Source organism: Aythya ferina (assembly GCF_964211825.1).
Source record: "Aythya ferina genome assembly, chromosome: Z".
In the NCBI taxonomy this organism is placed as follows: Eukaryota; Metazoa; Chordata; class Aves; order Anseriformes; family Anatidae; genus Aythya; species Aythya ferina.
Window position 1 is genome coordinate 40927741 of NC_140299.1, and position 26671 is coordinate 40954411.

Genomic DNA, 26671 nt, shown 5'->3' on the forward strand with positions numbered 1-26671 from the left:
AAAGCAAAAATAAAACTGCTGCAAAAAATATTCTAGGACATCTTTGGGGCTGTTTTTTTGGTTCTTATTTTAGAATATGCAGACTTTAAATGAAAACTTACTGTTCTGTTTGCTTTGCACTAGGGTGTGGGTTGTCTAATAAATTTGAGATTAAATTTAAAGATGAAGACTTACATTATATACATCATATAATATGTTTTGCCAAAAGAAAACTCAACAGTTTCAGAAAGTATTGTGTTGAGGTCAAAAAGAATACTGGAAGAACTTCTTGTTCCCTATAGCTTACAGAGGTGGTAGGAGCTTGCTCTTAAGAATGTATTTAGCGTAGCATGGCTGAACAGCCTAAATCAGTAATGACTTGCATATTCTATTATATTAAGTCTTTTTCTTTCAGTGATTGAGGAGTATGTTTGTTGTTAAGGTTATTTCTGTCTTCTCTTATTAGTGAACATTTCACAAGTTGCTGAAATGAGTTTGTATTCTAAAATACTTTCTTATACTTTCTTTTAGAGTCAGCTGGATGTGCCATTTAAAGTTAAAGCAGGACATATTGGTAAGTTACATTTTGTAATATACCCATGCAGGAGTTACCAAACATACTGCTCATCCTTGCAAGTAGCTCTGGACATCCTAAGCAAGTAATTTTCTTAATTTGCTTGATTTGCATGCTTTGTACATCCTGATTATTATTTTTTTTTTTCTGAAAAAACTTTGATTGAAGAAGTTTATTCCCTGAGCAAATATGTTATTGTTAAGACATTGGATTATTGTCTAGTCATGTCAATATTAATGAAAAAAGAACCCAAAATAGCAAAGATGAGCAACTGAGTAGTACTGAACATCATTTTTTAATTATTTTTTTTTATATTTTTTTAAAGCAAGATTCCACAACTGATTTTGCTACCCTCTTCACTTTTTCTTTTAGCTTTTATGAAAGGTTTTCTCATTGCAAGTTGAGTCATGTAAAAGTTAATGGTTTCTTAAAGTGAACTAAATCTAAAGCCAATATATTTCCTTCAAATCTGCCCGGGAAGTAAATTTTTCTTGTGACCGACATTATAGTTTACTAAAATTGGCACTTGTACGAAGAATGCGAGACACTATATTGTCAGGATCCCCATGCTCACAAACATGTACACTCTATTTTAAGACTCTCTTTCGCAGTAAAGAAAGAAAGAAAAATGTTATTAAAATTCTGCTTTTGGTAGTGTTAAGCTGATTGATTATGTATGTGCTACCGATGCTTTTTGTGTTACGTGAGTGCTGCAGTGGTTTTGGAAGAAGGACACGTTATTAGGAAGACTGACTATAATTTAAAGGGGTGAGGAGAGGAACTGCAGACTTACTAGTTCTGTTGATGGAGAAAACTTGCTGAATTTTTATTTGCATGAAGTGTAAAACAGACAACCCAAAAGACACCTACCTCAGATACACTTTTTTTTTCCCTTTTTGATATAATAATTGGTTAGAGCTTTTGTGGTTAGTGTCAATTATCTTTCTAAAAATCTTTCTCCTAGTCATGTATGTAACTGTATAGCTGAACTGTTTCTTTGTGTTTCTAGGTCAACTTAATTTACAGATTCCATGGCAAAACCTTTACACTCAACCTGTTGAGGCAGTTCTTGATGGAGTTTATTTGCTTATCGTGCCCACAGCCAGTAAGTTAATATAGTGACAAAAGTGAATGTGATTGGATGGGATTTCAGAAGTCTCTGTAATTGGTTGGTATTGAACTTTATTTTTAGTAGACACTGTTATGAAATTCACTTAGTAATGGCACTGAGGTATCCTTCACCAATTCAGATTTAGTCAGTTAATTTTTCCTTGTCGTATTAGTGTTAACAAAATGTGTAACAAATTGTTTTTGAAACAGCATCTTTCCAAAATGTGCAAAGTTTTCCGTATTTTTTACGTTTTTTACATTGTTTATCTAGGCATAAAATACGATGCTGAAAAAGAAGCCAGGCAGCTCTTGGAAGCAAGGCAAAGGGAATTGCAAAGGATAGAGGAAGCAAAGCAGAAAATAGCTGACCAAGGTAAGAGTAGGAAAAGATAATGAAAGTGATGCTATTTTTTTAAATCCAGAAAGATGTTATATTTATCATTTAGTGTTCTAGATTCGTGTTTTCCTCCTGATATTTAAAATAACCTATTAGTTACAGAATTGTATTTACATGTAGAAAGTTTGCAAAGTGTCCTGTTATTTGAGTTAACTTTTAGCTATTGAACATTTTGTGTGAAATAGTGTTCGTCTTTGGAAATCAGATGCTGTCTTGCGTAGAATTTTGATTCTCTTATGTGTCATTAATATTGTAGCATGTGCATCCTGAAAATGAAAGTTTCAAAAATAGATGTGATCTGATGTAAATAAAGCTTCTGAAATACAATTTTTCTACTTGTAGCATATGTTGCTTCTTTCTTTCCTTTCCTTTTGAAAAAAAAAAACAAAAACACTTTTCCCCATTAGCTGTAGAATTTTATTAACTCTTTTTAAAGATTTTGTAATTTGCGTTTTGATGGATGTTAAGTCTTGTCATCTTAAATTGAACTTTTAGTACTTCTAAAAAATATGTCTTGACCACTTTGAGTATCAGTGGCCATCTCGTACTTTTGAATAACTTGTGTCACACCATAGGCTGAAACCTTACAGTCTGAGAATGTAATTGGTATAGATTTTACTGAAAGAGAATATTTTTATGAAGTTAGAGTACAATGTATTAGAAAATTTATGTATCTGTCAAATTAACTTTATGATATTTTTTTCCTCTAGTTTAGTTCAAAATACTTTCATGCAAATGGAATATTTAATTATTTTTCTTACACTTAGATAAAGTAAAAGAAGAGAAACAAGACACTTTTGTAGAAAAACTAGTCACTCAGGTCATCAAAAATCTTCAGGTGAAAATTTCCAACATTCATGTTCGCTATGAGGATGATGTAAGTAATTTTGTTTATCTTAAGATAAGGCATGTGCACTGTAACATTAAATTAGGAACCTGTCTTCCACCTCCCCCTTTACTTTTTGTGATGAGAGAATCCTAGTAAAGTTTTGAAATTTCATAGTCTTCCACTAAAAATGAAAACTAATAAGAAGGTATTACAAACATTGTTGGACTGTAGGTAATACAGTTGCCAGATCTTTCATATATATGTACCGTGGGCTGTTTATTTTCCTATGTAAATTGGAAATTTACACATGCAGTGTGTAAAATTGCACATGATAACACTTTTGTATTTTCTTCACTTTCTTAGATCACAAATCGGAATAATCCCTTGTCATTTGGGATTTCACTTCAGAATCTAAGCTTGCAGGTAATTTTATTTTCCATCTAAAAAGCATGCTGATGTAGACAAATGGTGAAGTTTGATTTTTTCTGTCTAATGAAAGAATACCCACAATCCTGTGCTATGCATAATAGTAACTACTTGGTTTATTAAATCCAGAATAAATATTGATATGGTTGCCATTAAAGAAAAAGCTTGGTGATAAAACAAACCTTTGGGAAGAAATTTTTATTCTTCTGCCTGCTGCACTTTGTGGTTGCCAAGCATCAGACTTTGCTGGATTTGTGCTCTTTAAATCTGTGAATATTTTATTGAAAGTGCTATGAGGCCCAAGAAGGAAGCCACTACTCTATCTTAGGAAGATTAAAAAAAAACAAAAAAACAAAAAACAAAAGTGGGTGGCATGTTGCTTCAATCTGAAGTTCTGTTCTTTGATCTGCAAGCTTCAGTATATGGAGCAAACATTAGTTATTTTAGACTGTATACATTTATTTTGGAAGAATACCTAGTAGAAGCAGCCCTCTAGTTTGCTCTGAATCAGTAGCTTTTCTGTATAACTAGTAATTCTAAAGAAATTGTATTTAAGTATTACTTTCTTAAATGCAATAATTGTCTTATGAATTCTAGTTTGTAGCCTGTTTAAGACACAGTGAAAGCTTTTTTCCAGCCTTTTCGCTGAAACAATTTTGCATGATGAACAAAAACTTGGGTATTCTTAATACATTGCTATTGAAGTACTTGTCACACTTGTCTTGAAAACGTACAGTAGGTTGTACAGGTTGCTGTTGAGCTTGAACTAAGCAGCTACTTCCAGAATTACAAAAGAACTCAAGTCCCTTTTTATCTCTTTTGAAAGAGCTTACCTATAAATAATATAATAAATAAAAATATTTTGCAATACTGGAATCTTTTGGTTCTTGTGTACAGCCTGCCAGTCACTGCATGTATACATACGTTTTTTTCAGGTGAAGTGGCCTGATAAAGTTTACACTTATGAAAATAATGGTTTAATCTTCTGAATTTGGAAGATGGTTCCCCATTAATTTCAGTGGGTTTTAATTGTGCTAGTAGTTCTGCCTGTTCTACTTGTTTGTTTCAGTGATGATAAAATGTTGGTGTATTATAGATAGCAGAATAACTTTCATTAATTCTCATTTCAGACCTCAGATAAGAATTGGAATCCATGTTTACATGATGAAACTGCCAAGTTGTTCTACAAGGTACAGTATAAACTGTGTGCTAAAGAAACAACTATTGCAATACAAGCTAGCAATGAGTTTCAATTCCTTTTATAATAAGATGATGTAATTCTAGGCTTTAAAATAAAAAGATGTGCAGTCTGCAAGGAACATTCTGAATGTTTTTATTCATCTAGACTGTGAAATTCAAATTTCATGTACAATTTTTAGATGTATTAATACATATGATCTGTTGTTTTTCAGCTTGTACGACTGGATAACCTTTTTGCTTACTGGAATGTGAAATCGGAGATGTTCTATCATGGTGGTTATGATGAATCATTGGTAAGTAAAGGTGTCTACTATTCTAGTTCAGACTGAAGCACTGACTGTGCTTCACATTCAGTTCTGTTTCCATTTATGTTGATGTCCTGGGGAAATGCTTTGTTAGTAATGATTTATTAGGAAAAACAGTAAATATTGAAGTTTTTATGTGATTGAACACTCACCTGAGAGGGGAAGAAAAAAAAGAAAGAAAAGTCCTTTGCAATTACAAAACTGTATACAATAGATGGTGATTTTTACAATTCAGTTATTTTAGTAGTTAAAATAATAGACCTCTAACAAATTTTATTATGTTTAAAAATAGATGACTGTTTTGAATTGTCCTGTGTTTGAGAGGGATTATCTGAAACCCATACTAAACCATTAACCTTTTGTATTTTAAAAGCTTGTCATGAAATAGAAATTAAACTGTTCTTAAACTCCACTGTATGTTTAGGTTAACTTGAAACAGGGAGTTGCCAGCCACAATGTGATTCCAGAGGGTTATGATTTTGGTAAGTGTTATTATTTTATTTGGAGCTGTAATACACATGTACATTTTAGTTTTAATTTTTAATACCTCTTAGAGACTGGTGCTTTGTCTATTATTCAAAAATCTTAGTAAGGAGCATATTGTGGAACGCATTATTTCATAGGATTAACTGTCTCTCTAACACTGAATACAGTACTGTATACGTATCCTTAAAAAGCCTTTGGTTGAAGTCTTTAATCATGTATCTTTCAAATGTAGCATCATAAATACTAATTGCTCACATCCATTGTAATTTCTTTATTCTAAGAAGTTTGCTAATAATCTGTGTATCATAGAAGTTATGTGAACCAGGGTGGTTTGAAAAATAGATTGATAGCCTTTAGGTCACCCACCTTAAGGGCTGTGTATCAATTTTTGTTAGAGGTGGAAACAGTAGCCAAAAAACCTCTGATGCATCAATTTATTATTATTTTTTTTTATATAACATAGCACTACCCTATTGCAAGTTCTAGTGCTTTGAGTGTTGCTTACATTAGTCAGAAAATCTAATTGGCTACACTCAATGATGGCAATTGTTTACTTATCATTGCACAGAAGAATATATGGGTTTTATTTTTCATATGCTTATTTAGTAAGCGTTTACAAGGCAGAATGGCTTTTGAGAAGAGTCTGCTGTAAAGCAAGTTTGTAGTTCACCACACACAAGGTTAATGAAAAGCATTATTTTTATCAGATTTTCTTACTGCCTTTGCCTGAAGAAGGAAGACATTTATGTTTGTCACTATTCAACTGCCAGAGTACTATTTAGTAATACATGTATGTTCCGATTTCAAATCTATCTCTTTCAGTTGCTAGCTTTGACTTTCTTTACCAGAAAGTAATTGTAAACATTATTTGTTGTCCATGTCCTTACATAGAAGTTCAAAATGATTGAATGCAAAATTCCAGGATTCAGAATTTAAGCTCTTAAAATTTAGTGGCACCATCAGACACACAGATATTTTAAGAATTATGTCATGCCAGTATTCTCTGGTAAATAAAAATTATGTCTGTTGCAGAGCTGTTCTAATGTCTCTCGAGTGAGACAGTGATAGGAATGTATAAAGTCTGTTTTTCTTTCTTGGACTCTAAACACAAGTATAATGCAGGAAGGATGAAAAATGAAATGTAAGAAGCTAAATACAGGGAGAAAATGAGTAGAAATGCTACCACATAAACTTCGGAAAGAATAACAAGCTTAATGTAAAATGAGGTTAGGTAGATGTACACATTGCTTCATCTTGGAAGGATACCTGCTTTCCACATGTATGAACCTGACAGTGAATTTAGAATATTTGTTATGTAGATGATGTATCAGTATTTCTGTTAAAGTAAAAGGAATTCTATTTGATAAAAATATGGTTTACAGGAATTCAACCAATATACTAATTCTTATTGTTTGATTGCTTTCCTGAAATGGATGGAAGAATTGAATCAGATATGGTGTCTGAAGGTTATATTGAATGCTTGCTATTGCCAAATTGAAGAACAGCATTTCTGTTCTGAATCTTTTATTCACGTGAGACCTGCTTCACTTTACTTATCATCCATATTGATGTTTTTTTTCCATGATTACTTAGGCTTTTATTTTGGAAAGGTAAAATGTTAGCTACTCACTAGTGTGAGCATAACTTATGAAAAAGCCTAACGCATCAATACCATTATTAATAATAATAATAATAATGTTGTTTTTCATTTTCTCTTTTAACGTGTTACATTTTAGGCAAATCTGCATTAATGTATAGTCTTGAAACATGGAATCAAAATTTCCTTATACAAAGGAATTACAGGTTGGGAAATTAATACAAACTTAGATTGCTTGAGCAATGAATAACCTTTTAGTTTTTGGAAATCAAGTGAAATGTAAGGCACAATCATTATGGAATAAGATTTGTAGTGAAATAAATGCTATTTCTAAGACCATTTTGTGCTATAAATAGCATATATAATAGGATTTTTTTTCAGATATGAATTGTTAATTGAAACATCTGCCATGTTTTACTGCATGCAGTAAATTTTGTGGAAATGTTCCACTAGCCATATCACCGGAATAAAATCGGAAATCTGAGTAAAGATTATTTTAAGCTGTTAAGTGTTACTTATGGCAGTCCTGAATAATTTACTTGCCTTTTTTTAAAATCAACTTCTGTTTTTCAGTATTTCGTCCAATTTCAGCTAAAGCCAAACTCCTTATGAATCCTCGATCTGATGTTGATTTCTCATCTCCAAAAATGGATTTAAATGTAAAGTTAGAGGACATAGCTGTTGAATTCAATAAACCACAGGTATAAATTATTTTTTGAAATTACATGTAGTGGTAAAGAGGCTTGTTAGCAAACATAATAGGAAAAAGTCTGAAATGTTATGATAAGTGCACAGAATTGATTCTCATAGCGTTAATTTTCTTTGTAAATTACTTTGTCTTTAAAGTAAAGAAAGAAATGGTTTACATTGTTCTCAGAAAAACAATAACACTCAGGTTTGATTATTTTTTTTTCTTAGTATTTCAGTGTCATGGAGCTTCTTGAGTCTGTTGATATGATGACTCGAAATCTGCCGTATAGGAAATACAGACCTGATGTTCCATTGCACAACAATGCCAAGATGTGGTAGGCATCCTCCAACTTTGAAAACAATTTGTCAGTTGTTCATTTGAAACAGCTATCCAAGGGTCGTTTTGTAGTTTCAAGAAGAATTGACTTCTAAACTCCTTAAATAAATCCTGTTTTGTTTAAAATTTTCTTAAGCTGGCAGTACTTAAAAAACAAATCAAAAAGACATTGCTGCTAAGGTCCTCAAACCAAAGATAAGGAAACAATATTTGAAATTGTGTATCTACTGTCTTAAGAGACTGTTACCACAAAATTAAATCAAATAGTATTTTAATATCCAAATTCTGTTCTGATGAAGGAGAGGTCATTGTGCAATAATTACTATTACAAGACTATGGCTATGCAGATCAGAGAGTTTTCATTTCTTTTTAGAAGTAGTCTTATGAAATTGTTTAGATATTTTGTGCGTGCATGTATGTATATGTATTGTTGGGCATTTTTTCTACAAGATTACTTACAGAGTTTCGGGAATCACATCCTGTCAACTTTGGGTGGAAAAAAAATAAATTTCTTAAGTTCTTTTGTTGAACACAAGTGTAGTATTAAACAAGGGATTTGACTATTTCACAACTTAAGTTATATTAAGTGAGAGTCTGCATAGCTCTAGGTGTCTTTTCAGTATGCCAACAGAAATGTAAACTGTACTTCATTTGACTGTGCTTTAAGGTGGAATTATGTTATTTATGGCATCCTTGAAGTAAATGTTCAACCTAAACTCCAAATGTGGTCATGGGAACATATTCGGCACCACAGAAAACAAGTGAAGAACTATAAGGAGATGTATAAAACGAAGATAACATCAAAAAAGCCTAATGAAGAAATCTTAAAATTTTTGGAGGTGAGCCATTTTATGTTAAAGGCTTAAATGTTTTTCATCTTTCATCAATGTATTTTCTTAAACATTAATGTTTACACGTTCATTAGTTAGTACTAATTTACAATAAAAATTTTCAGTGGCTTGATTTGCAACTTCAACAATACTCTGTGAACAATATTAGTAAACATTAGTTATTTTTTAAAATTAATAATTACGGTGAAGAAAAACATACATGGATGTGCTTTTCTTTTATAGATTTGTTTAAAGTTTTGAACATGAGCATATTACTTGGGTTGTGTTGAAAGAGTCATTACTGTTATTTCCTATAAGACAGTGAGCCATGAATTCTAAACAAATGCAATCATAAAAAATAATTTTTCACTTCTTTTCTAGGAATTTGAAAAGACCTTGGATATTTTTAACATCACTCTAGCAAGGCAACAAGCAGAAGTTGAGGTAAAATTTTATTACTTAAGTGAATCCAAGAACATCCACAGCATCAGCTTGCGGACATTCTGAGCAAATGCGTTTTAGTTTTGATGTTTCAATTATGCAGTCTTCTAATTTTCCTTGTGTTTCATATTTGTTATTATAATGCATAGTTAGTGTCAGCCTACAATTACGCAAAAGTTAAATAGCTTCATATACTACATATTTAGACTAATGGATTTGGGGGTGAATTTCTTCCCCTTTTTGGCAAGAAAGATCTACTGCAAAAATGCAGTCAAAGGATGATAGAGTAAGTCAAGTTGGAAGCAATTATTTCCATAACTTGACAGTTTTCAGGCTTCTGTTTTTTTCCCAAATAGCCTAGAATTCACAAGTTTATTCCTCTCCTTCCTCATGCCCTGTTAAAGTGTTCTGAACACCTATTTATCTAGTATGTTCACACTTTGTTACTATTTACAGATGTCATTCCAAATACAGGTAATACAGAATAAATTTAAATAGATAATCACGGTAAAGCAAGACGATGTGGTTGTAGAAGTAGTTACACCTAATTTGTTAGCATTGCTTTTCCTATGATAGTATGTATGCTCCTTAGTTTTCAACATAATGTCTAAGCATTGTCCTAGGAGAATATGAAATTTAGAATCTAAGATGAAGTGTTGATAGTAAAACTTCATGAATTGCAATCATTTATTATCAAAATGCCTTAAAAAGACACTTAAAATTGTTGTTTTGTGGAGTATATTAATTAACATATGAATGCAGTTGCACAGTGATAGATACGGTATTTCTAAAAACTCTAATCAGAGATCTATAAAAGTGATTTTTCCTTCTAGTTGTCTGTAACTAAATCCAGATGTAGGTGCTTGTATAATCACTTTTTAGCCTTCCTCAGAACAGGAAGACACGTTTATGTTCTTCCTGTTCAGTTGCTTGGGTGAACTGGAGTGCTTTTCATTAGGAGTGTTTTTTTGTTGGTTTGGATTAGTTCTCATTTAATTTTGGCTTGGTTTTTATCTTGTACTATGTAGTTTCTTTTGGTGTTATCTCTACCCTCCTACTTCCGGTGAGGTGAGGGAGGTCTCCAAGAATTTCCAGTCTTTTTCCCTGTTTTTTTTTTCCTGATGACCTAATTTTATCATTTTCTCCAATGTGACCTTGCTGCTTACAAAAGGTTATGTCAAACTGCATTCTGGTGATGATTGTATTCCAGTCATGAGTTTTAAGATTCTGTCATGCTTGGAAGTTGGTTGCAAGCAAATGAGTTTTATTTTTTTGGGCCTTAAGCTCTGTATGTGAATAGTGTTAGGGAAGCACCTTGAAGGGTAGGGTAATTCAGCTGAAAAGGACCTTCAAAGATCAACCTAGTCCAACTGCTAGCTAACTCTCTGAAATAATTTCCAGATATTGAATATCAGGTTATGGTGATACTGAGCTGTTCTAACTCTATTGATGGGTCAGAAGCCATCTGCCTTATTGGTATCAGGTGATACCTCTCTAGAAGGTCTCAAAAAGATATTGTAAGAAGCAATCCTATTAGTAGCTTGGGATCCTGACTGTTAGCTTTAAATCAACTAGGAGTTTAAAGAAACACCGTATAATTGAGGGTTGAACCAGATGAAAGACCCTATTGTTTCTTCAGCTTTTTTTTTTTTTTTTTTTTTTTAAATCACACCTAGAGTTGAATTTCAAGGGTTTGATTTTCTCCAGACTGTGAGATCAAGTTACCCAGAGGTCACATCTGTGAAGCCAGTGCCAACTGATCTTCTGGGAACTTTGTGGCCTAGAGTTTGCAGCAGAAAATTCTTGCTACATTTTAACCTTCATCACTAGCACCCTCTGCATCAAAACTCAGTTTCTGTGGTTGAGTCCCTGTATGAGCATGAGAAATTCTTGTGCTTTCGGTCTGGAGAAAACTTCATAGATGATTCACTTAAATCAGAATAGATGATGTTACTCTTGGTTCTCTCTTTCTTTGAAGCAGAAAAGTTTACCTTGCCAATAATACTTCTATGGACTGGGCTTATATTCATTTCAAGGCCGCTGTAAATGAGGCAGGGGAAAAGCTCAACAGGATTTCTTCAGAAAGGGTGAACTTCACATCATGCAAAGTTATTTTCTATATACTTGTTATACAATTTTGTTGTAGTTTTCCTCCCTTCCTTCTATATGCTTTCTTACCTTGGGCTCTGGTGCCAAGTGTAGCCTCAGACATGCCTTTATGTGTTATTTCAAGTTGATGGAAGTTGTCCTTGACCACCTACTCCTTGGTGTCCTAGAAATCTCTAATTTTAGAGGTTTAACAGCATTTTTTTTTTTAAACATTTTGTCCATTCTTTCCTTGGGTCATTTTTTCTCTGACAACTGCGTGATAACTGGGTATCCTTTTTGAAAAGAAAGCCGGATGATTTTGTGCAAAGTTTTAGAGGTTTTGTGTTCATTAGCTTATGTTCTGCATCATTAGTCTTAGGTAAAGCAATAGTACCAGTTCTGAACCTTTTGTGTTTTTCTAGTGAGGCCTGCCTTCAAGTGCCCTTCAGTAGCAAATCCCTAAAAGGAAGCTGGTTTATTGCTAGCTGTTTTCCATAGTTGGCATATGTGTCAGAGACATCTTTTTAAACACTGAGAAGGAATCCTTATTTCACTGACTTTAGGTACCACGTTCACTAGAACACCTCTAAAGTCAAGGCTTATCTGTAAGAGTTTGTCTTTTGTGATTATATTAATAACAAAAATACTTATATTGTATGGTCTGCTATGGTTTGAAAGCTAATCTGTCTCTTAGATTGCTTGATGTGCATTTGCCATCCCTTATGCCAACCTGTGGTCAATTTGTGATGTAGGTGGTACTTTCTCTGAGGACCCTGTATTGAAGTCAGCACTGGCATCAGGCAAGATGGGAGGACATTTGTACTGTTGTAGTTATATGTATCAGACCCAGAAATGTGTTCTTGTATTCTTCAGAGTAAATTTTTTATTACTGAAGTAATAATTTTCTGTTTTTGTTTTTCGATGCTGTTATGGACATCCACCCTGAAATGAAAAATATAGGGATCATTTAAAATTTGGCCTGTGCTAACTGTTTAGTAGCTCACATGTGTTTTTAATTATTCTTGTTAAGGGCATTGTTTTAATGCAGAGAACCATATAAAGTTGGAGAGTTTTTGGGTTTTGTGTTTGTTTTTGTGTGGGGGAGAGGTAGAGAGAAAATCTGTGTAAGAAACATTTATTGTCTTAAAATAAATTAACTTTTGTTCACTCTTTTTGTTGAGAAAGGTGATTGATTTTATCCAAGTGAGAAGACAGAAGTGTGAAGAAAATTACTTGCATGTGTTTGATAATTTCAGGCAACTAAAGCTGGATTAAAAATATACAGACCAGGAGTAAAACAAGATGATGAAAATTCTGGTGGCTGGTTTAGTTGGATATGGGGCTGGTCAGGTGAAAAAAAGGAGGAACAGAAACAAGAAGTAAAGGGTTCAAGTATGTTCATTTATTGCTATTTTTTTTCTGTTATTGAAAATTACTTATTAGAATAATAGGTCCTTAAAAACAATTTCAGAGGTTTTTTAACACTTGGGCTACTAGTTGTTTGGCATTTGCATTTTCTCTTATCCTTTTTTGTTGTTGTTGATGAAGTTGTTAGTTACTTTTTACAGTGATACCTTGTACTTCCTTCCATAGCTGTTTCTGAACTGTCTTTGATTCATGCTTTCTCCTTTCCCAGTTTTAGCAATTGTCTGCATAGAGTACGGGGGGAAGGAGGGAAGGGTTAAAGTGCTAAAAAACAGTAACAGTTAATGGAATGTAGGCAATTTCATTTCCATTATTTTCTAATTTGGCTATTTCATGCAGTGTATTAGAGTATGATTCACTTAAGTACAGAGCACCTAATAAATGTTCTGGAACACACAAGTCAAGCCAAGAAAGGTGTCTGCGTTTTTAGGAAGATAGGAAGTTAAATAGTTCAAAATGCATGTGTAACTGTGTTTTAAAGCACTATTTAGGAGACTTAAGACTTTGCCTTAAACACTTTTTTTTTTTTTTTTTTTTTTTTTACTTTTACTGATTCAGGGTATTGTTGGCAGTATCCACCATAATCTACAGAGCTAGCTACCAAATACTTGAAAATATGTAACAATATTTGCGTTTTTCAGATACCTAGATTGTGTTTAACCTATTGTGTGTCACAGGTCTTGAAGTGCTGATGACACTTGAAGAGAAAGCTAAACTTTATGCAGCAATTGGATATAGTGAAACAGCTGTGGATCCAACGCTTCCAAAATCAGTAAGATATAAATATAATGTTAAACAACTACTATTTTTATACTAGAAGCCAAAATCTAAGCATGATAGGGTAGCACTTTTAAAATTACTTGAAACTCTGTCTCTGTATTTGAGTAATGTCGTGACACTTTTAAGTTACTGCCAGCTGCCTTTGAACGGAGTATACTTAGGTGTAGTTTCATGAGAGTGGTTATAGAGCTTACTTTAAATATTCTGGAAAAGCTTAGAATGAAATCTTGCTGAGTTAAGTTAGAATAAAATCATATAAGTAGTGTATTGTTGTTTAAAGTATGAAACATTTCATATATCCTCTTACAATAGTCAGAAACTCTTAAGGAAAGTACATTAACTGTTTTGCTGGACTCTTAAACATAAATGATAATAGGTGGTGTGGGTCAGTAGATGAAGGAAGAGATGATTGGACTAGTTGACTAGGTAAGGAAAAGAGATGATTGAAGGACTGTAATAGGAAGAAAGAACATCTTTGAAACATTCAGAAATAGCCTGATAAGTCATCTGTAGGTGAGATACCATGCGCAGTACAACAGACTGCCTTTCAGCTCTGTCAAACACCCTTTTTTTCAAAATGTGATACAGAGACCTCTATATCAAAGACATATGTTTGCAAGCATAGTCTACCCTTACTCTAACCCTGCCTCTTCATAGTAACTATTTGGGAATTACTTGTGTACTATCTAGGGTGAAAGCTACTTGTAGTACTAGAAAAATTTTCACCACTTCATAAGCTTTGTTCAAATGTATTTTGCAATTCACTGTCATTTTTCTTGTTTATCTAGTATGAAGCCATGAAGTTGTCTTTGAATCTATTAAGCATGTCTATATCAATAAGAGAAAACAAGCGAACCCCTGAGCTGGTAAAATTTACGTTAGATGGCTTGAGTACAGTATTCACACAACGGCCAGGTGCACAAGCAATAAGGTGAGCTTTCTCTGTCAAACTGTTTTTGCTTCTTGTGCAATGTTGTTGATGGCTAGCAGACATTAGAAGACTCTGTAATGATGTTTAACTACTGTTTTTCACTTTGATTGGTCGTGTAGTTAGGGAGTTGAATCTTCATGCAACCAGTGGACAAAGTGAATGGATATTGTTTCCAGAATTAAATTCTCTATCTTCAGATTTTTTTGTGCCAATACACAACTTCTGTTTAACCAGTTTATAATTGTTATACACAAGCAGTCACCATTACTAATTTATTTTTTTTTTACCTTGAAAAATATCTGTTACTCCTTTTGAAACTTAATCTGACCAAAGTTATCTCATAACTGCTTGTGTGAAGGCATACTGCCTTAGTAATTTGATCTCCTGCTATGATAAGGTTACATGCTTGGTGGATGAAGGGTGTAGTCTTTCTGGATTTCCGTAAGGCCTTTGATACTGTCCCTCACAACATTCTGGACAAACAATCCAACTGTGAGATGAATGGGTTCATGCTACTCTACGTGATGAACTGGCTTTATGGTAGATGGTTGTAGTGAATGGAGCTACATCTGGCTGGCAGACGGTCCCTTCCAGCTAACTATTCTATTCTAATGTGGCTAAAAAGCTCTTTCATTTTTAGTTCAATTTCTAGATTTGCAGAAGAAAACTGTAACTGATGATTTTGACTTGTTTTCATGCTCTCACAGTAGAGGACAAAAAGCAGTGATATGTGAAATATTTGATTTACATTGCAAATATGGCTTAAATTCTGGGGAAGGATAGACTTCATGTTTTAAGCTTTGTCCTCTTTGCTTTGGAGTGTATTAGGTTATACTAAGATACTATTGATTTTGCATAGTGTTAATTTTTTTTTTTTGGTTTGCATTATTGCATCATTTCTGTTCAGTCTCTTGAGCATCTAAATGGCCATGCTCAAGAGACTGAATCTTGAAAAGATTCAAGAGATTGTCATCTTGAAAAAAAGGGCGAAAATATTACAGTTGTACAGGGAAACATTTTTGAGTGTTGAGACATTAAGATCTTCAACTGAGAACTGTTAAAGAGGTAGTCTGGGTGATAGGAAAAATAAATCCCAAACCTAAAAAGAATACTCCAGATTATCCAGCAGTAATGAGGCTGTTAATCTTGGACACCTGTTGTGGATAGTCTTTTATTCTCTGCACTGGAACCCACTCCTCTTTGCTGGGTCAGTGTTCCCCAGTATAAACACTGCCATTTAATTTTTGAACTCATTCTACAGAACTTCCATTTGCATCTTTCTTCCCTACCCTGACACATCTTCTCATGAAAAATGTGAGGTGAATAATTTGGATTCCCTTTCTTATTTACTGAAGTGTGGTTAATAGACACAAAAGATAATGAAATGAAGAACAGGTAACACACTGATACCCAGATATCCTTAGACTAAGCTATTTATATTTGAGGATGTTTAGAGGTGACGTGCGGGTGTGTTGGTTTTCTTTTAGCTCCTTATACTTTGATACTCTTATAATCTAATTGCACATATGGGTATTACATCTGAACATGCCACTCATCTTCTTTCTTTTTTTTCTCCAGATTTGAAACAAAAGTAACCTCACTTGAAGTTATGGGCACATCCCGAGAAAACTGTACACCCTGTCTGCTATCTTCTCGAACAGTCTATTCGGACAATAGTACCTCACTCTTAAGCATAGCGTTTGAGACTAATCCTTTGGATGAGAAGGCAGATCAGAGGCTTAGAATTGAATCACAGCCACTAGAAATAATATATGATGCAGTAAGTAAATATTTGAATGAACTACGTATCTTGAAAAAGTTTACATAATAGTAAAATAGCTACTTGGACAATGGGACTTGCTCTGACAAACCTGGTCAACTGGGGGCTGATGGGGTCCACCTGTCAGAAGGGGAAGAACATCTTCAGTCATGGGCTTGCCAAGCTGGTGAAGAGGGCTTTAAACTAGAGTTGGCAGGGGAGGAGAACCTCAGTCCATCCCACTCCTCCCAGTTTGACGCGAGTGCCAGGGATAGATGCCCAGAGCCTGGGGAAGGGCCATGGGTCAGCAGGAGAGCACCTGAAGGGCAGCACAAGGGAATTCCAGCCAGTGCAGCCAGTGAGTCAGCTTCATCAGGGGCCCAACTTAAATGTCTCTATGCTGACACAAGTAGCACGGGGAATAAAGAAGAGGAATTAGAGATGTACGCATGGCTGCAGGGCTTTGTTCTCATTGGCATTACAGAGACGTGGTGGGACAGATGGCTCCCACGACTGGAGTGTTGGAAGGATGCAGGCTGTTTAGGGAGGCCAGGCGAGGGAAGCAAGGAGGGGGGCATCACCCCGCGTGTCAGTGAGCAGCTGGGGTGCATGGAGCTCTGCCTGGGGATGGGTGAGGAGCTGAGAGAGAGCTTGTGGGTCAGGATTCCAGGGAGGGCAGGGACAGGGGACCTTAGAACGAGGGGAGCGTGCTACAGGCCACCTGATCAGGAAGACCAAGCAGACGAGGCCCTCTGTAGACAGACAGCAGCAGCCTCACGTTTGCAAGCCTTGGTCCTCAGAGGGGACTTCAGGCACCCTGATAGCTGTTGGAGGGACAGCACAGCAGGGCACAGGCAGGCCAGGAGGGCCCTGGAATGCACTGATGACAACTTCCTTCTGCAAGTGATAGAGGAGCCCACAAGGAGAGGTGCTATGCCAGACCTCATTCTTGCTGACAAGGAGGGTGTGGTGGGGAATGAGAAGCTGAAGGGCAGCCTTGGCTGCAGTGACCATGAAATGGTGCAGATTTGCATTCAGAGGGCAGCGAGGAGGGGACACAGCAATCTTGCTGACCTCGACTTCTGGAGAGCAGACGTTGGCCTCTTGAGGGATCTGTGTGGTAGAAGAGTGCCATGGGCCAAAGCCCTGGAGCGAAGAGGGGCCCAAGAAATCTGGCTAATATTCAAGGATCAGCTCCTCCAAACTCAGGAGCGATGCTTCCCAACAAAGAGGAAGTTGGGCAGAAACGCCAGGAGACCTGCATGAGTGTACAAGGAGCTCCTGGACAAACTCAAACAGAAGAAGGAGGCCTGCAGAGAGTGGAAGGAAGGGCAAGAAGCCTGATGGGAATACAGAGAAAATGTATGAGCAGCAGGAATCAAGTTAGGAAAGCCAAAGCCCTGTTGCAATTAAATTTGGCCAGGAACGTCAAAGGCAACAAGAAAAGCTTCTATTAGGTATATCATTCATAAAAGGAATGACATCCTTTTGTCTAAATTGGAGACTCATGAATGTCATGGATGGACCACTTGGTGGGTAAGGAATTGGCTGGATGGTCACACTCAAAGAGTTGTGGTCAACAGCTCAATGTCCAAGTGGAGATCAGTAACAAGTGATGTTCCTCAGGGATGAGTACTGGGACCAGCACTGTTTAGCATCTTCGTCAGTGACAGTGGGATTGAGTGCACCCTCAGCAAGTTTGTCAATGACATCAAGCTGTGTGGTGTGGTTGACATGTTGGAGGGATGGGACTGCATCCAGAGGGACCTGTACAGGCTGGAGAGATGGGCCTGTGTAAACCTCTTAAGGTTCAACAAGGGCAAGTGTGTGGGGGTCTGCATCTAGTTCAGGCAATCCGAAGCACAGATACAGGCTGGGCAGAGTATGAATTGAGAGCAGCCCTGAGAAGGATCTGGCACTATTGGTTGCTGAGAAGCTGAACATGAGCCAGCAATGAGTGCTTGCAGCCCAGAAAGCAAGCTGTATCCTGGGCTGCTTCAGTGGAAGCAGGGCCAGCAGGGCGAGGGTGGTGATTCTCCCTTTCTACTCTGCTCTTGTGAGACCCTACCTGGAGTACTGTGTTCGGTTCTGGGGCCCCCAGCACAAGAAGGACATGGACATATTAGAACAAGTCCAGATGAGGGCCACAGAGATGGTCAAGGAGTTGGAGCACTTCTATGAAGACAGCCTGAAGGAGTTGGGGTTGTTCAGCCTGGAGAAGAGAAGGCTCCATGTAGACCTTATAGCATCCTTCCAATGCCTAAAGGGGACCTACAGGAAAGCTGTGGAGGGACTCTTTTGTCAGGGAGTGTAGTGATCAGACAAGAGTGAATCTCTTTAATCTAAAAGAGGAGAGATTTAGATTAGATATAAGGAAGAAATGCTGTACTCTGAGGGTGGTGAGGCACTGGACCTGGTTTCCCAGAGAAGCTGTGGATTCCCATCTCTGGAAGTGTTCAAGGCCAGATTGGATGAGACTTCGAGCAACCTCATCTACTGGGAGTTGTCACTGCCCATGGCAGGGGAGTTAGAATTCAATGATCTGTAAGGTCCCTTCCAACCCAAACTGATCTATGATTCTATTAAATTTGCCATGTTTAATTGTTGCTTTATTTTAACAGAGAACAATAAATAGCTTAGTAGATTTCTTCAGGCCTCCAAAAAATGTACATTTAGAGCAATTGACGTCTGCAACTTTGATGAAGCTTGAAGAGTTTCGTGAGAAAACATCAACAGGCAAGTGCTGCATGCTCTTCTGACAAATTTTAGATTCCACAAGTATGAGAATATTTAATATCTTTCTAAATGGGGATGCATTGACCCAAGTCATAGGTTTCTAATAAAACAAGTCAGCTGAATTCTTTGATCTTGTTACAAAGCATTTGTTCTAGGAAATGGACAATTCTGTCTGTGTCTGTATCTTTTCAAATTCCTTTGTAAATATTCTCCATGCCCTTTGGTAGCGTTTCAATATTTATACAGTTGGATTCCATACAGAGGTAAAAGTTTGCTAATTCCAGCTTTTCTGTTTTTGTTCATTTGAGTATCTAAATAACCCAAATTGTGTCTTATTCTTGATGATACTGAGATACTGTTTGTCTCATAAAACTCTTAAATCCTTTTCAGAGTTGTTACTTTTCAGCACACATTCTTAATTTATTGGTGAATGTTGTTTCTGATCTTGACTGACTGAAGCCATATAAACTATATCTGTCTTTCAGTTACTCAGCATTGAAGCCATTCCCCTCATTTTAATTTCTTAATCTTAAATTATCTTAAAAAATCTTGATTTTTTATCTCTGGAGGTCTTGTATTTCAGCATACAGATGAAAATGGTAAATACCTTTTGAGGCAAATACTGAGATGAGTGGAATTACCTTGTATGAGTAAGGGTGTCTGAGGCACTCTAGGTCAGAGGTGTGTCCAGCTCAGTGTCCTGTCTTTGGGAGAGCGTGGAATGCGAAGGGGAGTTTTCATGTATAATTTCTTTCTAAACGAAAAAAAAATCAGTGAGTTTCACCTCATTTAAATCTGTAAAATGTTAATATTTAAATTAACCTATGAACATTCCATGATAATAAGTTCAAGAAATGATAGGAAACTCAAATATGGTGTATTTCTTTTATCGATCTAGTATCAGGAATGAAATTGGGCATCAATTATATTTCTACTACTTAGTTCTTTGGATGAACTGTGTGCAAGCCTTTATACTGTTTAATTAAGGACTGAAGTCAAAATAACAAGTATATGGTTACATGGATCATCTTGCTCATCTTTCTTGTCAGAAACTTCTCCAGCAGTATTGAATATATTGATATCCCAGGTCACTCCTGAGATTATTTAGAAAAATAAATAAATATATATTGCTTGATTGCAATATGCTTGGCTCTCTACTAATTATAAGTGAACACTGATTCTGAGCATGATTCATTTATTTGTGGAAATAAGAAATGCTGCTGTGCTTCAGTTATAACTGATATAGCATAACTTCAGAGGTATATCCCTACCAGTAACTCTTATTTCCTCAAGATCATTGAGTTGCCAGTAGTAATCCAAAAGCTTGTTTCTTTCATGAATGAAAAACCCAACTGAAATTTCTAAAAATAAGTGGTGTGTTGCTTGTAAAATCTAGGCTGAGATTCAGGGAAAGAAGACAGATTAGCATAGTCCCTTGCAGCACAGTATTCTGCAGATCAGAGGTAGAATTAAAAAAAAAAAAAAAAAAAAATCGTATCATTGATATGTTCAGACTTGCTGTCCTTCTCAATAAAGAATATTTTACACATGTCTTTCAAGCAGTAAAAGATAGCTGGAAAATACTGGGGACCTGTGAACTAGAGAGCTGAAGGAACTCTCTACCCCAAAATAGTAATAAGTTTCAGTACCACTGAAAGACATTATAGAAGTCTGGTTTCCCATAGTGCAGTTTATGGACTCACTTAATTGAGTTATTTTTTCAAATGAAATAAAGGCTTTTCTGGAGCCATCAAAGTCACTCAAGTATGGTTAGGTGTTGAAAACTGAAAAAAAAACAAACAACTTTTTATTGGTTTAAGTTACTTTACCTTGGAAATTCTGTACTATGTCATCCAATTCTTCATTGACTAGACTACTTGTCCTATGGCATGACAACCATTGATAACGTTGGAATAGTTTTAACTTCTTTCTTCCTTAATATCTGAGTTGAGCAACAAAGTTTCCCATGTGTTTTGTATAATCACTTATGTTTTGAAATCTAACCTGTTTCTACTTTATTTCTGCTCCTTACCGATGTGGGTGTTCTGCAGTGCAATGTCATCTTGATCACATGTTACATCTAGTTCTGTGATTAACTTGTTGCGTCTGATAACTATTTAGTGGGTTGTGGCTGCATCATAAGGCAGTTTTCAGTGCTAGCATGAAGCAAGACTACTCATTCCTCTTCAGATGAGGGGGGAAAAAAAAGAGAGAATTTGATCTCAAATGTTTTGACAATCTGAAGTGCCCAACCAGTTTAATAATTTTTGAACAGATTTTTTTGCAAGACTTGCACTTGCTGATCATCAGGATAGAGATGATAGTCAGCAAAATCAGTGTAAACGTCAGTGTCTTAGCAGTGAAAATACAGGCAGTTTGACAACCACAGTTGGACACTTCCTGTAAGACCTGCTGGAGCAAGTTAATTTCTGAATCTACAGAGCACAATGGGTTATCTCTGCAATTGTCAAGTTGCATTACACTTTCCGGTTACTTCACCTCTGCTCAGTATGAAGTTTTTTTTAGAACTGCATGTGTGTATGTTGTATTACTGTTTCTACTTCTGCATTAGCATTGTTTGCCGTCGCCATGTCCTGTGTTTGGTGTTTGTCTTTTTTGTGTTTTGGTTTTGTCTTTTAAAGATATCCTGTAATTTTTGGCTCAGAAGAAATTTAGAGAGCATCTGTACCTATAATTAAACATGATAATTAGATGGCAGTGGCAGTATGGGAGATGAAGGAGTAACTTCCTTCTTGCAGAAAACTTTCATGCTTGAAAACTATTCATGCAGAAAGAGTTTTGTTGAAGGGGATGAGTAACTGTGCAGAGAATACAGATAGGTATGTACTCTCTGCTTACAGAAGTGTGGATCTGTTCTTCATGTTCAATAGTTTCAACTCCAGATGCTATGGGTCTTGCTGAAAAAGAACTCGTATTCACAGCTCCATTAGTTAGGCAGAATTTCTCTTATAGCTTCTTTTAATTCCATGTTTTTTGTGTGGATTAATTAATTTATTTAATATTAATTAATAAATATAATTTATTTATATTTACTAACCTCTTTTTCAGGTTTGTTGTATGTTATCGAAACTCAGAAAGTTCTTGACCTCAAAATTAACCTCATGGCTTCATACATAATTGTTCCACAAAAGGGATTCTATGACAGTACATCAAATCTGCTCCTTTTGGATCTTGGTAGTCTTAAGGTATGTATTTACCTGATGAAGTAACTTAGCAAAAAGGTTTGGCTTTTATGTGTCTTGCACTTTATTGAATTTGTATGTATTGTACTGGTTAAATAAATTTTTGTATAAATATTCCTGTTTCAGGAATAGGTATTCTATATCTAAGGTATTGATTTTAAACTGCTTTCCATGCAAGACAAAAAATATTGAAGTTTTCTGAATAGAATCTTTCGATCCAAAATTGTTGCTAGAAAATTGCTGAGCCACCTGCCTTAGGTGGCCCTACTTGAGCCCAAGGGCTGGACCAGATGGCCTTCAGGAGTCAGGCTCCCAACCTTCAGAGTCATTCTGTGACTCTGTCAGAATACTCTTCTCCCGAATTAAACCACTGGTGATGCTTTCAAACTGTTATGTAGAAAAAGTCTATCTTTTCTTTTTTTTTTTTTTTTAAATCTTAGATTATAAATTAAAAAAAAAAAAAAAGGCTGAATAATTTGTGTAGGGAACATGACTCTGAGGTTGGTTTCCTGCCTTTTGAAAGGAATTAGAATGTAAGATGAAGTAAGCAGGCAACACCAAAAGAGAAAGTTAATCGGATGCCTGTCAGGATATGATGAGTAATCCTGTATTCACTTTGAGTACTATATGCTTAAGAAAGATGTAGAATATTCACTGAATTTGTTTAATGCAAAACTAATAGTCTCCTTCCCTCAGTTACGCACTGTATGAAGTCAAGTCCCGTGCGGCGTTGTAGTACATAACATCATATCTCAGTGCATATATGTACCTAGACTTAATTAAGGCTGCCCAGGCAATGTTAATTTGATAATTCTGAATGTTCAATCTCTTAATTATTTTTAATGTGAAAGTAGTCATAATGCAGTAGCACTCAAAAGAGAAGTGTCTTAAAAACCAATATTGAAACTGTTTTCATTGTTGCTAACCTTACACTGACTGCTGTCTGGCTCTGACAAAAATGAATGTAAGTGCAAAAATTGTTAGACATTTTAAGGATGATGACAGACACATTTCATTGGAGGGCACATACAGATGTAAGATACCAAAGAAGTATGGGCAACCCAAAGCTGAATCAAAGATGTGACTGATATTAAAGCTAAGACACTGAACATTTATAATGAATGGTCCGAAGCACCTTTTCTGTTTTACTCAGAGTTTGTCTAATAAGTTGCAGGGTAATGCCACACCTAAATTTAATAAATAGCTACATTTTAAAATAGATTGTGGTACTGTGGTGATTAATGCTGTATTTTTATATATAGAAAAGTGAACAGTATGATGTTACTGATAATAAAGAGTTTGAGACTTCATACTCCAGATTATGAGTCACTTATTAAAGGAAATTAAAATAAATTCCTTCTGTACGAAATGTATGAAACTTGATAATGTCAATTTCTTTCTTTCCTTGAAGAAATGATGTTTAGTACTTCCCATTTTTTGTTCTGATATAGCTGCTTGTATTAGATATCTCCTTTGCTGTGATGTTTCTAAGACTGTGCCATTATAATGAAGATTTAAATTTAATCTTTTGTCGTAGCAGGATCAAGTATTCGTAGAATTACTACTTTGACTATTTTGAAATTAATTACTGCTTTTTTGTGACTGTGTTTTAAGATGAAAAGCAAAAGTCGTTCTGATTTATCGGAACTTAAAGTAGGACAAAGCACTATTGAAGATATAATGTCAAGAGCTTATGATAGTTTTGATATCCAGCTCAGCAGTATACAGTTACTCTACAGCAAACATGGTGAGTAGTCATAAAAGTAAATCTGTCTTTAACAGATTAAAAATATTTCAGTAGTTGATGTACCTTCATATTTTTAACTGAAACGGTGGAGAATCTTTGGGACATGTTTCTCTAAACTCAGATTTCAAACTCCATCATGTGAACATATTAAGAACTTCCAAAACATACATTTAGGTCTTAGACTCCAACCTTACATTTTGCTAAACAAATGAACCAAAATCCCTATTTGTGAAGACTCCAAAATGTCTCATTTGATTTAGAGCATAATAAATATGTACTTTTGCTCTTATTCCAACAGTGTAATTAATTTATGATGTATTTTCATTCGGTTCCTTTTTCTGACTTCCCTCCAAATGAAAAGCAGAATCCATGAGTAGTTTTAGGTATGATTATTTTGTGAAGGTAAAGAAAGGATCAGAATCCCTTATTGAGGGAAACTTCTAGTAGTAGTTTGTGAACTAACAATACAGAAAAAGTCAGAATCAAAGAAGTCTAGGACATCTAATTCTTACGGTTCTGGAGGAGAATCCAAAGCCTGAACTAGTACAATGCATGTTAAGAATTAGGTCTTTGAAATCTGCATCATTGTTTGGGTAGATGTTTAGATGTGAACAGTGAAACAGTGAACAGTATTAAGTACTGCAGTATGTCTGAAGTCCTAATCCTGTACAATATGTATGTATTGAAGAGCTATTAAAGAGGCTCTGTCACCTGAATTTTAAAAAAATGTATATTAAGTAATATCAGGTGCCTTAATTCCGTAGTATGTGTAATGAAAAGAAGTATCATTCAGTTTCAAAGCTTAGGGATTTTTTTGCTCCTCTAGGTGAAAACTGGCAAGAGGCTCGTGAGCTGAAATACTCATCTCAACATATCTTGCAGCCTTTGGATGTGAAAGTTGAATTTAGCAGAGCTATGGTTGTCACAGATGCAAGAATGCCCAAGTAAGTCTAGTTTCCGTTTTTGAATTTTACAGTAAATTATGTTTGTTTTTTTTTAAGGGAGAGAAGAGAAGATAATCAAGTATCTATTTATAATTCTTATGCTATTTTACATCAGCCACATGTATCTCGCTTCTAAGACTCACATTTGGTCCTAAATATTTTGTTAAATATACTAATCATAGTCCAGATTAGGTCTTTCCGATACACATTTTAGTCCTCATTGAAAATACGGAGGGACAGAAAATGTTAACTTACAATGCCTCTCTTATAAATATCACAAAATATTTTGAAAAGCGATTTGCTGTCTTACTCCCTTACTTTTGTTTAGGTTGTTTGTCTGTGTTGTTTATCTAACCAGCCTTGTCAAGTAAAGTGCTCTTAATGTGTAGAGTGTACACTTAGGTTTATTTAGCAGAAGAATTATTGCTTATGGAAGTTGTACTCAGAAGGCATTTTCATGTTACTACTGTTGAAGCAAATCTGATGTCCAAGACCACTGAGACAAAAGGGCAGAGATGTACTTGGCTCTGGTGAGTCTGCACCTCAAATACTGTGTTTGATTTAGGGCCTCTTGCTACAAGAAGGACATTGAGGTGCTGGAGTGTGCCCAAAGAAGGGCAACAAAGCAGAGATAATTCTACACATATTTTGGAAAAAGCATCCTCACTAATGTCTGACAAGGACACTACTTGCTAAAAATTCCATTGTTTTTGAAGTACCATTAATGCATTACAACCTAATACAGTTTTTAGGACAATCATGATACAACAAACTAGCTTACACTTCATTCTTAAAACTATTAGAAATTCAGATTTTAGCGATGCACTTACAGGCATAAAGATTGGCATAGGCCCTGGCAGAAAAATGTTTAGCACAATCAGGGGACAATTTATGAAATGAAAGGATTGCAAAGAATGTGAAGATCATGAAGACCAGTTGTTCTCCAGGTAACCTGTTGTCTGAGCTGGTAGATATGGATGGGGAGCAGAGTGAAGCCCTCATAACTGGTGAGGAAATGGTTAGCCACCTGCTGAACTACTTAAACATATGCAGGTCTTTGGGGGTGGATGGGATACACCCAAAGGTACTGAGAGAGTTGTCAAAAGTGCTCACTAAGACACTTTTCATCATTTATGAGCAGTCCTGGCTATCAGGGGAAGTCCCAGTCAACTGTCAGCTAGCAAACATGATGCCCATCTGCAAGAAGGTCTGGAAGGAGCGTCTGGGAAACTCCAGGCCTGTTAGTCTAACCTTGCTGCCAGGGAAGATCATGGAGCAGATCATCTTGAGTGCCATCATGCTGCATCTACAGGGCAACCAGGTGATCAGGCCCAGTCAGCCTGGGTTTATGAAAGGCAGATCCTGCTTGACAAATCTGATCTCCTTCTACGATAAAGTGATGTGCTCAGTGGATGAGGGAACAGCTGTGGATGTGGTCTACTTAGACTTCAGTAAGGCTTTTGACACGGTTTCCCACAGCATTCTCATGGAGAAACTGGCTGCTCGTGGCTTGGATGGGTGTACACTTCATTGGGTTAAAAGCTGGCTGGGTGTCTGGACCCAAAGAATCATGGTGAGTGGAGTTAAATCCAGCTGCAGTCTGGTCTGCTCACTAGTGGAGTCCCTCAGGGTTCATTACTAGGGCCAGTTCTCTTCATTATCTTTATCAGTGATCTGGATGAGGGGATTAAGTGCACCCTCAGTAAGTTTGCGAACAACACTAAGTTGGGCACAAGTGTTGATCTGCTCAAGGGTAGGATGGTTCTGCAGAGGGATCTGGATAGGCTTCAGTAAGGCTGAGTGCTGGCTTCTGCACTTGAGGCACAACAACCCCATGCAACCCTGCAGGCTGGGGGA

The 26671-nt window shown here is 35.9% G+C and overlaps 1 protein-coding gene across 5 annotated transcripts in view; it reads left to right on the plus strand.

The window, feature by feature from the left end:
* VPS13A (vacuolar protein sorting 13 homolog A) overlaps positions 1-26671 on the plus strand; it is a 118786-nt gene that overhangs the window by 7437 nt on the left and 84678 nt on the right. For all 5 annotated transcript variants that reach the window (XM_084504876.1, XM_084504875.1, XM_084504877.1 and 2 more), the window contains exons 3-22: positions 511-553; positions 1563-1658; positions 1935-2036; positions 2828-2937; positions 3253-3312; positions 4446-4505; positions 4728-4808; positions 5245-5302; positions 7477-7604; positions 7822-7928; positions 8598-8769; positions 9142-9204; positions 12546-12681; positions 13392-13486; positions 14283-14425; positions 16004-16205; positions 18806-18920; positions 21990-22126; positions 23738-23870; positions 24697-24814. In XM_084504876.1, coding sequence (XP_084361002.1) covers positions 511-553; positions 1563-1658; positions 1935-2036; positions 2828-2937; positions 3253-3312; positions 4446-4505; positions 4728-4808; positions 5245-5302; positions 7477-7604; positions 7822-7928; positions 8598-8769; positions 9142-9204; positions 12546-12681; positions 13392-13486; positions 14283-14425; positions 16004-16205; positions 18806-18920; positions 21990-22126; positions 23738-23870; positions 24697-24814 — 2159 coding nt within the window. The remainder of the gene's footprint in view (positions 1-510; positions 554-1562; positions 1659-1934; positions 2037-2827; positions 2938-3252; positions 3313-4445; positions 4506-4727; positions 4809-5244; positions 5303-7476; positions 7605-7821; positions 7929-8597; positions 8770-9141; positions 9205-12545; positions 12682-13391; positions 13487-14282; positions 14426-16003; positions 16206-18805; positions 18921-21989; positions 22127-23737; positions 23871-24696; positions 24815-26671) is intronic.